This window comes from Tachysurus fulvidraco, chromosome 15 (genome assembly GCF_022655615.1).
Source record: "Tachysurus fulvidraco isolate hzauxx_2018 chromosome 15, HZAU_PFXX_2.0, whole genome shotgun sequence".
Lineage (NCBI taxonomy): Eukaryota > Metazoa > Chordata > Actinopteri > Siluriformes > Bagridae > Tachysurus > Tachysurus fulvidraco.
This window is the reverse complement of record NC_062532.1, coordinates 4457711-4472587: the sequence shown is the minus strand read 5'-3', so window position 1 is coordinate 4472587 and position 14877 is coordinate 4457711. Positions and strand designations below refer to the sequence as shown.

The following is a 14877-nucleotide window of genomic DNA, read 5'->3' as shown; positions in this document are numbered from 1 at the left end:
TGGCTACTAATGTCTAATCCAGAGGCTGTGCAGGTCAGTTTATGAGACTGATCAGGTTTGATGATCACTGGATCAGACTCGATCAGTGTCTGACTGCAGGAATCTGCAAGAACACACAAACATAGGTGTTAAAGTAAAAAAAAGGAAGAAAAATAGAAAAATGTTAAATCGTGTCTCTATATGAAATAAATAATAATACTAACATTGAATGAAGATTGCTAGAGTAAAGTAACTCAAAACTCTGCCTAGTCCCATCTCAAAGAATTAAAATGATTCCTGCTGCTGTAAATGAACACAAACTGCTGCTATGTTGTTGGGCTGAATGTTTCAGCATAAATGGTTCAAACACAGGATTTGGTTTGCATGACACACCCACTAGAGATATAAAAACATCATGTGTTTCAGACAAAACATTGCTGTGTTGAGTGCAGCTCTGCAGCTGTTAATCACACTCACACCCCGTTTCATCTCCATATCAATTTAATGTGGAAAATAATTCAGCTGTTTATTATTATTAATAATGATATGAATGTGTTGTGATGTAATTAACACTTTCCTGAACTGCATTGAACATTATAATCAAACCGTGTAACCAAACATGACGTTCATTCTGGTATAGGCTGAATCCCTCTAGATTAGGGGTGTCAATCTCATTTTAGTCTGGGGGCCGCATACAGCTTAATCTGATCTCAAGTGGGGCCAGACCAGTAATCTCATAGCAAAATTACGTAGAACTAAGAATAAGTCCACTTTTGTCTTTGTATTAGTGCAAAGAACAAGTAAATTATGAAAATGTTTATATTAAATGAATTGTCCTTTGACAATAATATATTATGAACAACCTAAGTATTATGTGCAATTTCAACAACACTTTTACCCAGTTTAACATTTATTTAAGTGCATTGTGCATAAAAACTGAACACAGTTATTGTACAATGGCGCAAAACATTTAGTCACAGGTTTGTGGAACTTAAAAACACTGTCCTGCATGTTAACATAAATCAAACTTCAAAATACAGAAATTGTTTAAAATCCAATTTCCAATTCCTGGAAGCAATTCTAAATACATGAATTGACTCCACACACATAAAATCTCAAGTGGCAGCTGTTTTAAAAAGAAAATCTTTGTCATCTTTTATTCTGCACAAGTGCATCAATATCAGGCATTATGTCCTGAGTAGCAGCCAGAATCCCATTTTAGTGCTTATGTGTGAGCTTTGAGTTCAGCTTCGTTTTATTAACGTTCATTAGTGAAAAAAACTTGCTCACAAAGGTAGGTAGTCCCAAACATGCACAACATTTTTGCATCCAGTGCTTTTAATTTAGGATAGCTTGGCAGGAGATACTGATAAAATGTGTCCAAGCCCACAGAGGCAAATTTATCCTTCAAATTTACATCACACTGCAAATCAATTATTTCACGTTGCATGTCAACGAGCACACCAGAAGCTCTGACTGTGAATGGTGAGCGAAAAACTGCGAATTCTGTCTCGAGTTTGCTAAAGACCTGAAATCAGTTCTCAAACTCCCTCAGCAACCCTGAAAGCTTGTATTTGTACTGTCTCATGTCAGGATTAACACTTGCTGAGCACACATCTCTTAGACAGGGAAAATGAGCAGGCTCACCACTTGCCATCTGTGTCTCCCATAACGTGAGCTTTAACTTGAATTCATATATGCTGTCATAATACGGTTACAACCTTTTGCGTCCTTGCAATAATTTGGTCAGTCTATTCAAATGCTCTGTAATATCAACCATCAATTTTTAACAAACTCCCCCTAACAGTACGGTTTTCATGCTAATGCGAGTTCTCTGTGCAAGCTGCTGTCTTCTCTAAATTGCCCCTTGGTGTGAATGAGTGTGTGAATGTGTAACATGACCAGAATGTACGCTCAGTGTTCCTGGGATGGACTCTGGAGCCTGCACTCTGACCCAATAAAACACTTCCTAATGATGACCGAGTGACTGAATACATTACCCTGATTATTGTCTCGTGATACTGAATGATTATATGATTAGTTACAGTATATATATCCTTACACCTCTAATTCCAGTAGTTTTGTTCTCTATTAATAAGAGCACAGACATTTGTTCTCTTCTGGACTCCTGAACACATAAAACCTGCAGACGCAGACGGGGAAAATGAGCTGCAGTTTATTTACAGAGTCATTTAAAGAACCGGAATATGAACATGTCTGAATCTGAACTTTGGGTGAACAAGAGGATGTTTTTGTATTATAACAGGGTGAATTTGCATAAACACACTTCAGCTGTTAGGTTTCATAGTTTCATGAATCCTTCTTGAAAACAAGCAGCTGCTGCCCCCTACAGGTGATTTTTAATTCCAGGAGTTTGTAGTAGTGATGCTGCAGTAAACATCTACATTTCAGTTTGATCTCTCATCAGATTCTGTGCTGCTGAACAGACTGTGTTTCTAAATTCAGGAAATGAACCATCGACCTGTAGTGTTCCTGCAGCTGGCATCACAATCAGGAGGAATAAAAGCATGAATAGTACAGTATATAGTCCCAACTAGTCATCACAATCATTGTCCTAGAGCTGATTTACCTCCAGTCAAATAAGTAAAGATGTCATAATGTAAGTGTGATACATAACGTGGATTATTGTTAATATTAATATTAATAACTGCTAGAAGAGATTGTTATAAAGAAGAAGATCTGAGTGTGAATAGATGATGTTGTTTATAATAAAGGTCTCTGGGGTGCAGCTTCCTGCTGAGGGAATATTTACAGCTCATGAGGACGTGCTTGTGTAAGTTTTTGTACAGCTCTGGAGTCTTTTGTGTCAATGTGACCCTCGTGCACAGTAATAAACTGCCGTGTCTTCAGCTTTCAGACTCTTCACTTGTAGATACAGCAAGTTTTTATTGGTGTCTTTACTGATGGAGAACTGGCCCTGTAGAGACTGAGCGAATGCAGTGCCAGTGCCAGTGTCAATGCGCCCGATCCACTCCAGTCCTTGTCCTGGTTTCTGATGGATCCAGTGCATCCAGTAGCTGCCCATTGAGAATCCGGAGACAGTACAGGACAGAGTGACCGACTCTCCAGGTCTCTTCATCACAGAATCAGAGGAGGTCAGGGACTGTCCATAAGAATCTGGAAGAGAAGAATAGAACTCAGTAATGTTCTCTTATACTGATTATAATGCTAATAATCTTCACATAAGAAACACAAACGTACATGAAATGAGTAGCAATAAAATACACTGTCCTAAAATCATCCTTCTCTGAGTTCTGCTTCACCCAGATTTAAAGTGTATGGGAGTGTTATCTCTCACAGAGCTCACTGGAAACTAGAGCAGACAAGAACATGCTGTTTATACACCACTCTATTTGAATAGGGAGCGTCCATGACCACTATGGAGGTGTTCAACCCACAACCACACGCTGCTCACTGGATAGATGAGTGGATGATAAGGTACTATGTAAATCTCTACAACAGAATGTTTCTCTATCAGAAAGGGAACCAAATCGAATCATTTTTAGAAGACACCTCACTCATCTAAGGAACACATTAGGAAACCTAAATTCAATTCAATTGAAGTTTATTTGTATAGCGCTTTTTACAGTAGACATTGTCTCAAAGCAGCTTTACAGAACATAAACATAGAGCAGAAGGTAAACATAATTAATGATAAAGGAAATAACGAATAATAAAAGAAATAAGAATTAACAGAATAAAAATTCTAGGTTATTATTAGTTGTATATAGTTCACAGTGTGTATGTATTTATTCCCCTATGAGCAAGTCTGAGGTGACTCAGGCAGCAGTGGCAAGGAAAAACTCCCTTAAATTGGTAAAGGAAGAAACCTTGAGAGGAACCGGACTCAAGGGGGAACCTCATCCTCATATGGGTGACACTGGGGGTGTGATTGTAATATACAGTCATTTATTGGTGTAAGGATCATGGACTTCGGATCTCCTTAGTATCACAGAGTCTAACTGGAGATGTCTCAGGATTCTTAGAGTCGGCCTCGGCTCAGTGGACGTCCAAAGGCTTCGTCCCACAAAGGACGTTGGGAGCTGGTACAGTGTCTGGATGCCTCGGGATGGGTACAAAGAGAGAAGCAGTGGAAAGGGATTAACAGATCTGCTGTTCATAAAAATGTGCTGGTCTGATGTACTGGTGCATGATACTATAGGATGTATTATGTGTACGCCTGACTAAAGAGATGAGTTTTTAATCTACATTTAAACTGGGAAAGTGTGTCTGAGCCCCGAACACTATCAGGAAGACAATTCCAAAGTTTGGGAGCTAAATACGAGAACGCTCTACCACCTTTAGTAGACTTAGATATTCTGGGAACTACCAAAAGTCCTGAGTTTTGTGATCTCAGAGAGCGTGAAGGATTGTAACGTGTTAGAAGACTAGTTAGATACATGGGAGCTAAACCATTAAGAGCCTTGTACATAAGTAGCAGCAGTTTGTAGTCAATTCTATACTTAACAGGCAGCCAGTGTAGAGATGATAAAATTGGGGTTATATGGTCATACTTTCTTGTCCTAATGAGAACTCTGGCTGCTGCATTTTGGACTAACTGTAACCTATTTATTAAAGATGCAGGACAACCACCTAGTAATGCATTACAATAGTCCAGTCTAGAGGTCATGAACGCATGAACTAGCTTCTCAGCATCAGATACAGACAGGATGTTTCTCAGCTTGGCAATGTTTCTAAGGTGGAAGAACGCTGTTTTGGTAGTATGAGCGATATGATTTTTAAAAGACAAGTTACTGTCTAATATGACACAGAGGTCTTTCACTGTCGAGCTACTAGTAACAGTACATCCCTCTAAATGGGAGTTAAGTTGTGAGAGTTTCTGTGCACTGGTTTTTGGACCTATGAGTAGTATTTCTGTCTTATCGGAGTTTAACAATAGAAAGTTGCAGCTCATCCAGTCTTTTATCTCTCTAAGGCATTGAGTTAATTTGGACACTGTGGCTATTTCATCTGGTTTTGATGAGATATATAACTGTGTGCCATCGGCATAACAATGGAAACTAATCCCATGTCTTCTAATAATGTTCCCTAATGGAAGCATGTATATAGAGAAAAGCAGAGGTCCTAGAACTGATCCTTGAGGGACCCCATAATTAACTGGTAATAAACTGGAGGATTCGCCATTTAATTCTACAAAATGGTATCTATCAGACAGGTAGGATCTAAACCAACTTAAAGCCTGACCATGAATACCTGTGTAATTTTGTAAGCGATCTAGAAGAATGTTGTGATCTATAGTGTCGAATGCAGCACTAAGGTCAAGTAGAACTAATAGTGACATACTGTCTGAGGTTACGGGTCTCCCTCTTGAGGGTGTGAGTATGACTATTATACCATGGTGCAAGTGTTTTATCTCTAACCTTCTGTAATCTGACTGGGGCAACAGTGTCCAATGTGCTAGTGAATATTGCGTCTATGCTGTTAGTCATTGCATCTAGGTCGTTTGAGTTTGAGGGTACATTAAGAAGTCCAGACAGATCAGGCAGGTTATTTGTGAATCTGTCTTTGGTGGTCAGAATAATGGTTCTACCGAGTCGATAACGTGGTGAGACATAGTCAGTTCTATAGGTAGTGAGTACATTATGAGGTAATGGTCTGTGATGTCATCACTTTGAGGTATGATATCTATATCAGTGACATCTATTCTGTGTGATATTATTAAATCTAGTGTGTGGTTACGTCGATGAGTTGCACTAGTGATGTTTTGTTTGAGCCCAAGTGAGTCTAGTAAGTGCATAAATGTCCTAAATTCCTAAATTCCTAGAGTCTTAAAGCGTTGTTTGTGTCGTCAACATGAATGTTAAAGTCTCCTACAATTAATGCTTTGTCAAAGTTAACCAATAGGACTGAGAGAAAATCTGTGAATTCTCTAAGAAAAACTGTGTAGGGCCCTGGGGGTCTGTACACGGTCGCTATGTAGGAATGGTTACGTGGTGATGGTTTATTTCACACAGACGGCTTTCTCCTGCTCCTTTATTGAGAAGGAGTAAAGCTCAGTGACCGAAAGTAAGGAATAAAACACTTGGGGAGGTTTTGTTACAGAAAAATAATCAACAATGAATCAAAGCAGAATTTCTGTTATCATCACAAAATGAAGTCTTTTATTCATCACCATTCACAATTTTTCTTCTTAGTGATATAATTATTACAGTGTTTATCATGTGCAGTAATCTTAATTTTTTTTCCATTACGGTTTAAAATCTATATTACAATTATTTAAAATATGAACTAACTTCAATCTATATATTTATTATTACTTATTTTACATTTTTTGAGACTCTGATAGATCAGTGTTGTGTGTTGTTATTGTGAACACTGAAGGAGGAGTTTTTGTACAGGGAAGTTGTTTATTCGTCTCACTGTGGTTCACGAGCGCAGTAATACACAGCTGTGTCTTCAGTCTGCATGTTCTGTCCTGTTAATGTCACTGTGCTGCTGGACGTGTCTCTGGTAACCTGAAACCTGCTTTTCAGTTTCTCACTGAAGTAAGTACTCCCACTACCACATATACATCCGATCCACTCCAGAGTTTTTCCTGCAGGTTGTCGTATCCAGTGTGTACAGTAGCTGCTATCAGTTAATGAATATCCAGACACTTTACAGGTCAGAGTCAGTGACTGACCAGGAGTTAATACTGTGGATCCGGTCTGGATCAGCTCAACACTGTGAACACCTGTTAAAGAAAAGTTATTTTAATGATGTAAAAGCAAAAAGCTTTAAGGAACCAAAACTGTATTACATGTCAAATGTAAAAACACTTACAGTGTACGGCTGCCAGCAGCAGCAGCAGTAGGGATGTAGAGATCATGGTGTGTGTTGGAGCAGAAGAAGTAAAAGCTCTTGGTCTTTGTTGCTTAAATATATAACAGAGGAGGACATTTGCATAGAGACACTCCTTATCTTAGGGTCAAAATGGTATGGATTCTTAGATGAGAAAACCTTCTCATCTTTTAAGCATGTCTGTATTTTTTAGAGATATCTATCACTGCAGCTTGAGTTTATGTTTGAACTAATAAGAAGCTTAAGGCAGGTGTTATTGAGTAGATTTATACACCAGGGGTCGGCAACGCGCGACTCTGGAGCCACAAGTGGCTCTTTCATCCCTCTGCTGCGGCTCCCTGTAGATTTGGAAAATAAATATTTAATTAAAATCTATTTTATTTTAGTTAGTTAGTTTTTTTAAAAATGTAATTCTAAGATTATGATGCTCTTGTAACATTAAAATAACTGTAAGTTAAAATAAATGACTGTAAGTTTCACATTGTCAGGTCACAAACTGTTCTGTTTGTAGTATTAGTTAACGCTCCCTAACACTTCTGCTGCTTGGGTTTGAATTTTATTTGCACTGTGATACACATAAATGCATAAAAATAAGTGAGTCAAACTGTGAGTCAAAGTGAGTCAAACTGTAGAATTCCTAAAATACACAGAATATTGTTGTTAAATATGAATCATTTTTGCAGAATCCAAAAAAATCAATCATCCATCCAATGAGTTAAATTGGGAACGGGATGACTGGGATGGGGGACTGGGTTGTGTGTTGCAGTGTGTATTGTGACTGTGATCTGTGTAATACAGTGTATATTGGGACTGGGATGTGTGTATTACAATGTGTATTGTGACTGTGATGTGTGTATTGTGACTGTGATGTGTGTATTACAGTGTGTATTGTGACTGTGATGTGTGTATTACAGTGTGTAATCACACTATGATGTGTGTATTACAGTGTGTATTGGGAATGGGATGTCACACAACATGCTGACAGAGCTGCCATTTCTACCTGTGGCTTTCAAGTGTTTCCAGGATCATAGAAACAGGGTTTATCTAGATTTTCATTCCTGATAATTATTTTAGGCCACGCCCACTTTAGGGTTATATCCAGGTACATTTACAGTATAGATAATTGGAGCAATAAATAGATACAAACCGTGTTCATCTGTCTTACAATTATAATTTAAGCAACTTCAGTTAGTTCAGTTACAATGTGTGTCTGGTTTTTGTACAGCTGCTTCCTCAGCTTCAGTCACTGTTGGGTCTCGGGCGCAGTAATAAACCGCAGTGTCCTCTGTCCTCAGACTCTTGGCCTCTAAGTACTGTGTGCTTGCTGAGACGTCTTCTGTTAAAGTGAGCTGGTTCTTCACAGACTCTGCATATATTGCTGCATTATTGCCTGTACTCATCTCGCCAAGCCATTCCAGAGCTTTCCCTGTTTTCTGTCTGATCCAGTGTATGTAGCTGCTTGTCATTGAATATCCGTGTATCTTACAGGAGATCTTCACAGTTTCTCCAGGTCTCTTTACAACAGCAGGAGACTGGTCCAGTCTGATCTCATCACTGCTGACACCTAGCAGATAAAACATAACAAAGATCATCATCAACACAGTCAAGATATTCTGAGGGAAGAAATAAACAGTACAGAAGTCTCAGGTACCTTTGGTTAGCATTATAACAAAGATGTAGTACTGAGTGACCCTCAGCCCCATCATCATGCTCTTTGATTCAGTCGTGTGACACAAACTTCAAACTGCAAGAGGCTGTTTTTAATAACAGGGTGAATTTGCATAAACACACTTCAGCTGTTAGATTTCATAGTTTCATGAATCCTTGTCAAAAACAAGCAGCTGCTGCCCCCTACAGGTGCAAATACAAAATATTATATGTTCCTCCTGCTGCTGCAAAAAAAGTAGGAATTCAGAAACTGAACATTTTTATCAGAATGGTTTAAAAGAGAGAAAACACTCAGATACAGTATCAGCAGTAACATAGTAAACCATTTGTTTTAATTAATTAGTTAATTGGGAAATCAACATTCGTTTCAATGATAATTTAAAACATGAAATAAAAATGTTAAAGTTTATATGTTTTAGCTAATTTTGGTTTTCCAATGATCAATTAATAAAAATAATTTGGTGAGATAATCAAAAAACGTTGTGTTTGTTTTTTTCCTTTTAATTTGTACATTACCAGAAATTCATGATCAAATTATACAATGTTCACAGATCACATTTAATTTCATGGGATTTTTCATGGGATATTAATTTTCGTGTAGATTGTAAAGTTAACGTAACAAACTTTTATTGTTTTATCTTATTAATGCCAGTGTTGGTGTCTATGCTGAAATATTTGTAATATGGGGATTAGTTACTCAGTAAAATGTAGTTGTTATTTAATTAAAGAAGTGAATTGTGATGAGGTTTTTGTGCAGCACTGCAGCTTGTTGTGTCACTGTGTGGATAACGAGCGCAGTAATACACAGCTGTGTCTTCAGTCTGCATGTTCTGTCCTCTCAGTGTCACCGTGCTGCTGGAGGCATTTTTAGAAATACTGAACTTGCTTTTTAGAGACTCTTTATGATACATGGTTCCACTTCCCCAAATGTTGTTTATCCATTCCAGAGTTTTCCCTGCAGGTTGTCGGATCCAAGCTGTGGCGTAGCTGCCATCAGTAACTGAGTAACCGGATACTTTACAGCTGAGGATTAAAGAATCTCCAGGCTTTAACATCACTGAGGTGTCCTGAGTGAGCTCTACTGCACATTCCACATCTGAAAAAAAGACATGTCACAATTCCAGTCAAAAATCTATGTACAGTAGGTTATAACTGCAGGAATTTACTAGCAGCTCTGAGATCATTAGTGAAGTGAAACTCACAGGATGAAGCTGCCCACAGTGACCGTGGCTGATATTTCTCTATAAGTAGCTGTAAAGGGAACGTTTTACATATTCATTTACATATTGTTATGCTGATCTTCTACAGGTGTCAATAATCACAGAGAAAAATGTTCCTTGGTGGCTCTCGCCCCCTATTGCAGGTTTTTCGCCTACATGACCTACCCAACAAAACGTGGTACAGCTCCCACATACTTTAACACACAGGGGTGAGCCCGGTCTCATTGGAAAGATTCTCTAGTTTCAGATACAAGTGTCAGATTGATTCTAGGCCTTACTGCCACAAAGGTACAGAGGCTAGAATGGAAGGTTTTGATTTCCGCCTGAGTTGTTTACCTGATAAACTGATTAATCTTATTTCTCTGGAACATGTTAGGAACCAAATAACAACTGAGGGTCAGAGCCACATGTCTTGGCTTTCACCAAAAAAAAAACAAGTCAAAAGACTCAAAAATGGCTTCAATAAAAATATTTTTCTACGGACATGTCCGTCCGGTCATGTTTTTCTTCTTTACTTGTTTACTGTATAACTTTGAATTAAAAGACTGCATGCTCAGTTTAAAAGGCCTAAAACAAACAGAGACTCTCTGTCTAGAAGTCTGCTGTGAAAAAAGGCCTGTAATCTGACACCCTGAGCTGTGAGAGCGTGAAAAAGTCGAGAATAGCGCAATAAATCCAGTGCGCATCCATTTCTGCGCAGCTGAGGCCTCAGAGCCGTGTCATGTTGCATACCGTTGGAATCGTCTTCTTATTGGCTAAAGAGCTGTAAAGGTCCCGGCCCATTTCATTGCTATTGGAAGGAGCAATTGTCAGTCAAAGGGAGGGTTCCTACATAGGATGGAGAGACATCATTGGCTTCTCAGCCGTCTATCTCTGCAATACAAGCGCCGATTGGCTCAAGTGAGCGCTTGTTTGATTCGTTAGGCCCTGGACTACAAATCTGACGCAACAGTGTAATTTTTGAAACCTCCAATGAGAAGTTAGAGCCGAAACAACGGATGGTGGCGCACTTCTGTTTCCAGTTTTCGGTCACAAACGGAATATTTGCGAGGCGACCAAAGCGTTTTGGATTAAAAGGCTTACAGATTCCAGTTCCTTGGACCTTTGGGGATTTTTGTGAACCATTTGTTTTGGAGAATATTACCCCAGTGAAGAAAGGGAAGCGTCTAAAGGTAAGGGAACAACTGGTCTAGCGCCGCCTAGTTCAGTTCACCACCAATTTTGTTTCAAATAGTATGACGGCTATAAATCATATTATGCTTTGTGTGTGGGCTTAAAAAAATCTTGAGAGTCTAAGCTTTACTAGAAAAATAAGTTTAACCGTGTATTTAGAAGATTTAATGCTTAAACGCTACAACGAAGCTGGCTACAACGAACTGTTTCTGGCTCATCCCCTAGTGGTCATTTTGTCTTCCGTGCTGTGGACGGCACGGCGACCCGAAACAGGCTTAACCAGCATGACTGCAGGCTGAACCAGTTCAATACATTTAATACCTGTGAACAACAATCATGCCATTATTCAGGTGCATTCTATCAAACAGGAAAATGTACACAATGATCTGCATCTTTCCAAAATTCTCCACACACACTTACCAGATGTAGCTGTTAACAGCAAGAGTAGAAGTGTAGAGAACATGGTTTGATCTGAACCTGAACCCAGATCCTCACTTCTCCTGAGAACACCTCTAATCATTTATGAAGGGGTTTGATTTGCATGACAGTGTTTAGGCTTTCGGAAGACATGAGGCATTTCCTACTAATGTTAAAACAGCACAATCACAAAATATTAATTCTTATGATGTAGTTGATGAAACAGTCTGGATGATGCAGTCTGGTTTAATAAGATGCTGATATAATGGAGCTGTAATGTCTTAAGAATAAGAATGTTGTAGTTAGTGTTTATGACTTTAATGTAAATCCCAGGAGAACATGTTCTCATATTTATGACACACTGTCAGTCCTTTGATCCTCTACATGTTGCTTAGATGCTGTGTGAATAAAGAAAGAGCGACCATCACAGGCCTTAAAGCTTAAAGAACAGCATAATGTTCAAACATTTCTAATGTGGGTGCAGTTTAAATATACAGGATACAGATAAAGACCAAAGGTTGAGTAAACTTTCTGTCTATCAGTAAAAATGGAAAATTACTTGTTATAATATTTAGAATTCCTAAACATTTTCCATCCATTTTTGTCTATAATTATGTCGCTTTGTAGAAGCCAACATTCTGTTTTCTTATTTAAGCTTAGACAAAAATTTATCAAGAGTAACTCCTCCTAGGGCTTTGGGGCCACATGAACCAAATTCGGATATGTTGTAGAGCCTGGTCTTAAGTTTGTTGCTATTACTTTTCTAAGCAATCCGAGTACCGGTACTTCCGGTACCAGGTCTCAAAGTGGCCTTTTTTCCCATAGACTCATATTATAAACTTTGGAGGTTTATAACTCGGCAAGCTTTCGGACTGTCTAAACCAAACTCGGCCAGCTCCTTTAGGGTGATACTCTGTACAAAGTTTTAAATCGGTGTACCGACTGGCCTTTTGCTTGTCCCGCAGCCCCGCCCCCAAAATATGCAAAATCAAAAAACTTTTTACAACATGGACATGTGACATATCAAAACACTCAGAACAATGAGGGGAACGTCCTCAAAGGTATTCTGATGACGTCACATGATGTTACGTTATGTCACGTGAAAATTAAAAATTAGTGCAACATGAACTTGAGACATATCAAAACACTCAGAACAATGAGGAGAACTTCCTCAAGAGTATTCGGATGACATCACATGCTCGTCTCCACTTACCTCCAAATGTTTTGGCACCATAGCTTTCTGTCTACTTGCTTCCAAAAGTAACACTGACCCTTATGTCCACTCGCCTCCAAAAAGCACCGGCCTTTGCAAATACTTGCAACGTCAAAGCCAACATAAAGTTTGTCACGAAGAACTTTACAAATCTAGTTATTTATTATTTAATTTCAGAATATGTGAAACGTGATGGAAAATGAAAATGGTTGTGTTGGGGTCTGGGTAATGTTATCAGGTGCAGGTGGAGGAGACTTTTGGGGAAGAAAAAAATACCTCAGTGTTAAGAAACCATGCATGGAAATGTTTATATAATTAATGAGTAATCCGGGTTAGGATAATGAGTAATGAGCGAGTGTGTAATGAGTGAGATCAACAGTCAGTCTACCTGAAAATTTGTAAAGCCTTACTGTATCAGAGTGAAATGAACATGAACCTAATCAATTCCCTTTGTAATCAGATATCGACTGTCAAATTGTCCATGATGCTGTGGTGCTTCAGTCAGAATTGTTATCATTACTTTTTATTTTTTAATGAAGGAGGATGTTTGGAGCTAGCATGGTTTCGGTGTACTTGGAGTTTTTGTACAGGGATGTTGTTTATTCGTCTCACTGTGGTCGCCGAGCGCAGTAATACACAGCTGTGTCTTCAGTCTGCATGTTCTGTCCTGTTAATGTCACTGTGCTGCTGGACGTGTCTCTGGATACCTGAAACCTGCTTTTCAGTTTCTCACTGTAGTAAGTGTCCCCACCAGAACATATCCTTCCGATCCATTCCAGAGTTTTTCCTGCAGGTTGTCGTATCCAGCTTGTACAGTAGCTGCTATCAGTTAATGAATATCCAGACACTTTACAGGTCAGAGTCAGTGACTGACCAGGAGTTAATACTGTGGATCCGGTCTGGATCAGCTCAACACTGTGAACACCTGTTAAAGAAAAGTTATTTTAATGATGTAAAAGCAAAAGCTTTAAGGAACCAAAACTGTATTACATGTCAAATTTAAAAACACTTACAGTGTACGGCTGCCAGAAGCAGCAGCAGTAGGGATGTAGAGATCATGGTGTGTGTTGGAGCAGAAGAAGTAAAAGCTCTTGGTCTTTGTTGCTTAAATATATAACAGAGGAGGACATTTGCATAGAGACACTCCTTATCTCAGGGTTAAAATGGGATGGATTCTTATATGAGAAAACCTCCTCATCTTTAAACATGTCTGTATTTTTAGAGATATCTATCACTGCAGCTTGAGTTTATGTTTGAACCAATAAGAAGCTTTTGTTCAGGTGGCAGGTGTTAATGAGTAGATTTATACACCAGAGGTCATCCCACTGCTGCGGCTCCGTGTAGATTTGGAAAAGAAATTTTTAATTAAAATGTATTTTATTTTAGTTAGTTAGTTTTTTAAAAAAAAGTCATTATAAATTCTAAGATTATGATGCTCTTGTAACATTAAAATAAACCGTGTTTAATTTGTTTGTCGCTCAAAATATGTGTCATAACTGCCGACTTGCTACAGCACTGTAAATCCGACACACAGAAGCAGACGCATTTTTGGTTTGCTGCAGCTGGCAAGTAAAATTTTGATGTAACGAATATGAAGAGGACTCAATTAGACATTGAAAGTTACCTTCAATCCAGCGTCATTTTTGTTAAGGTTAGTTCAAGCTGTTCCAAATATTTTTGTTTGCTTGCCGAAATAAAATTTTGTTTACTCTGTAGCAGTTCATTGATTTCATAAATGCAACACACTACAGTTTTGTCTATACTTTCCATAAAGGTAAAAAATGATACATGCAGTGTTCTCTTCATTTTAGATGTCAAAAGGGTTTTGTGGCTCCCTGTGTTTTTTTTTTTTCTGTGGGAAGAAGGTCCAAATGGCGCTTTGAGTGTTTAAGGTTGCCGAGCCCTGTTATACACTGGTGTTTTCAGGTGAATCTATAATAAGAAAACTTACAGAAATTTTTATTCATTTAGAAAAGGACCCTTTATTTCTATTGATTTATAATTCTGTTTAATTTAGAACCTTACATTATAACAGCATTATAAAATACATCTTGTCATGTTACTGAGAAACCTCACAACCACAGGAGGATGTAGTTACATAAATTATAGTGTTTTTATTTGTCCAAACTGTGTTTAACAACCCAAATAACTAATCACACATTATGGAAAGAGTGAAAAAGAAGAGAAAATGTAGATATTTGTCTGATAATGACTGATACTGAATGAGTCTCATACAGAATGCAGTTTGTGGATTCACTTTTTTTTCCACTTTATTTGTTGAGCTCTGCTGCCTCCTTCAGTTGTTTCAGTTATTGAAGCTCAGACTATAAGTCTGTGTTTTTGTACTGATGTCTAAGGGGAAGTATCACTGTGTGTCATGGGCGC

The 14877-nt window shown here is 38.4% G+C and overlaps 1 long non-coding RNA gene and 3 gene segments (V, D, J or C); all 4 read right to left on the bottom strand.

Moving 5' to 3' along the window:
• LOC125138852 overlaps positions 1-14877 on the bottom strand; it is a 43593-nt gene that overhangs the window by 24259 nt on the left and 4457 nt on the right.
• On the bottom strand, positions 267-11689 carry LOC125138642. The gene is made up of 4 exons (XR_007137887.1): positions 11283-11689; positions 11134-11183; positions 3805-3807; positions 267-276 (listed from the first exon to the last, which is right to left on the bottom strand). It is a non-coding gene; the product is annotated as an uncharacterized LOC125138642 (long non-coding RNA).
• On the bottom strand, positions 2420-3542 carry LOC113640773. The segment is given in 2 exon segments: positions 2420-3117; positions 3202-3542. Coding segments are annotated over 2 exon segments (351 nt in total).
• Positions 7621-8670, bottom strand: LOC125138638. The segment is given in 2 exon segments: positions 7621-8365; positions 8453-8670. Coding segments are annotated over 2 exon segments (429 nt in total).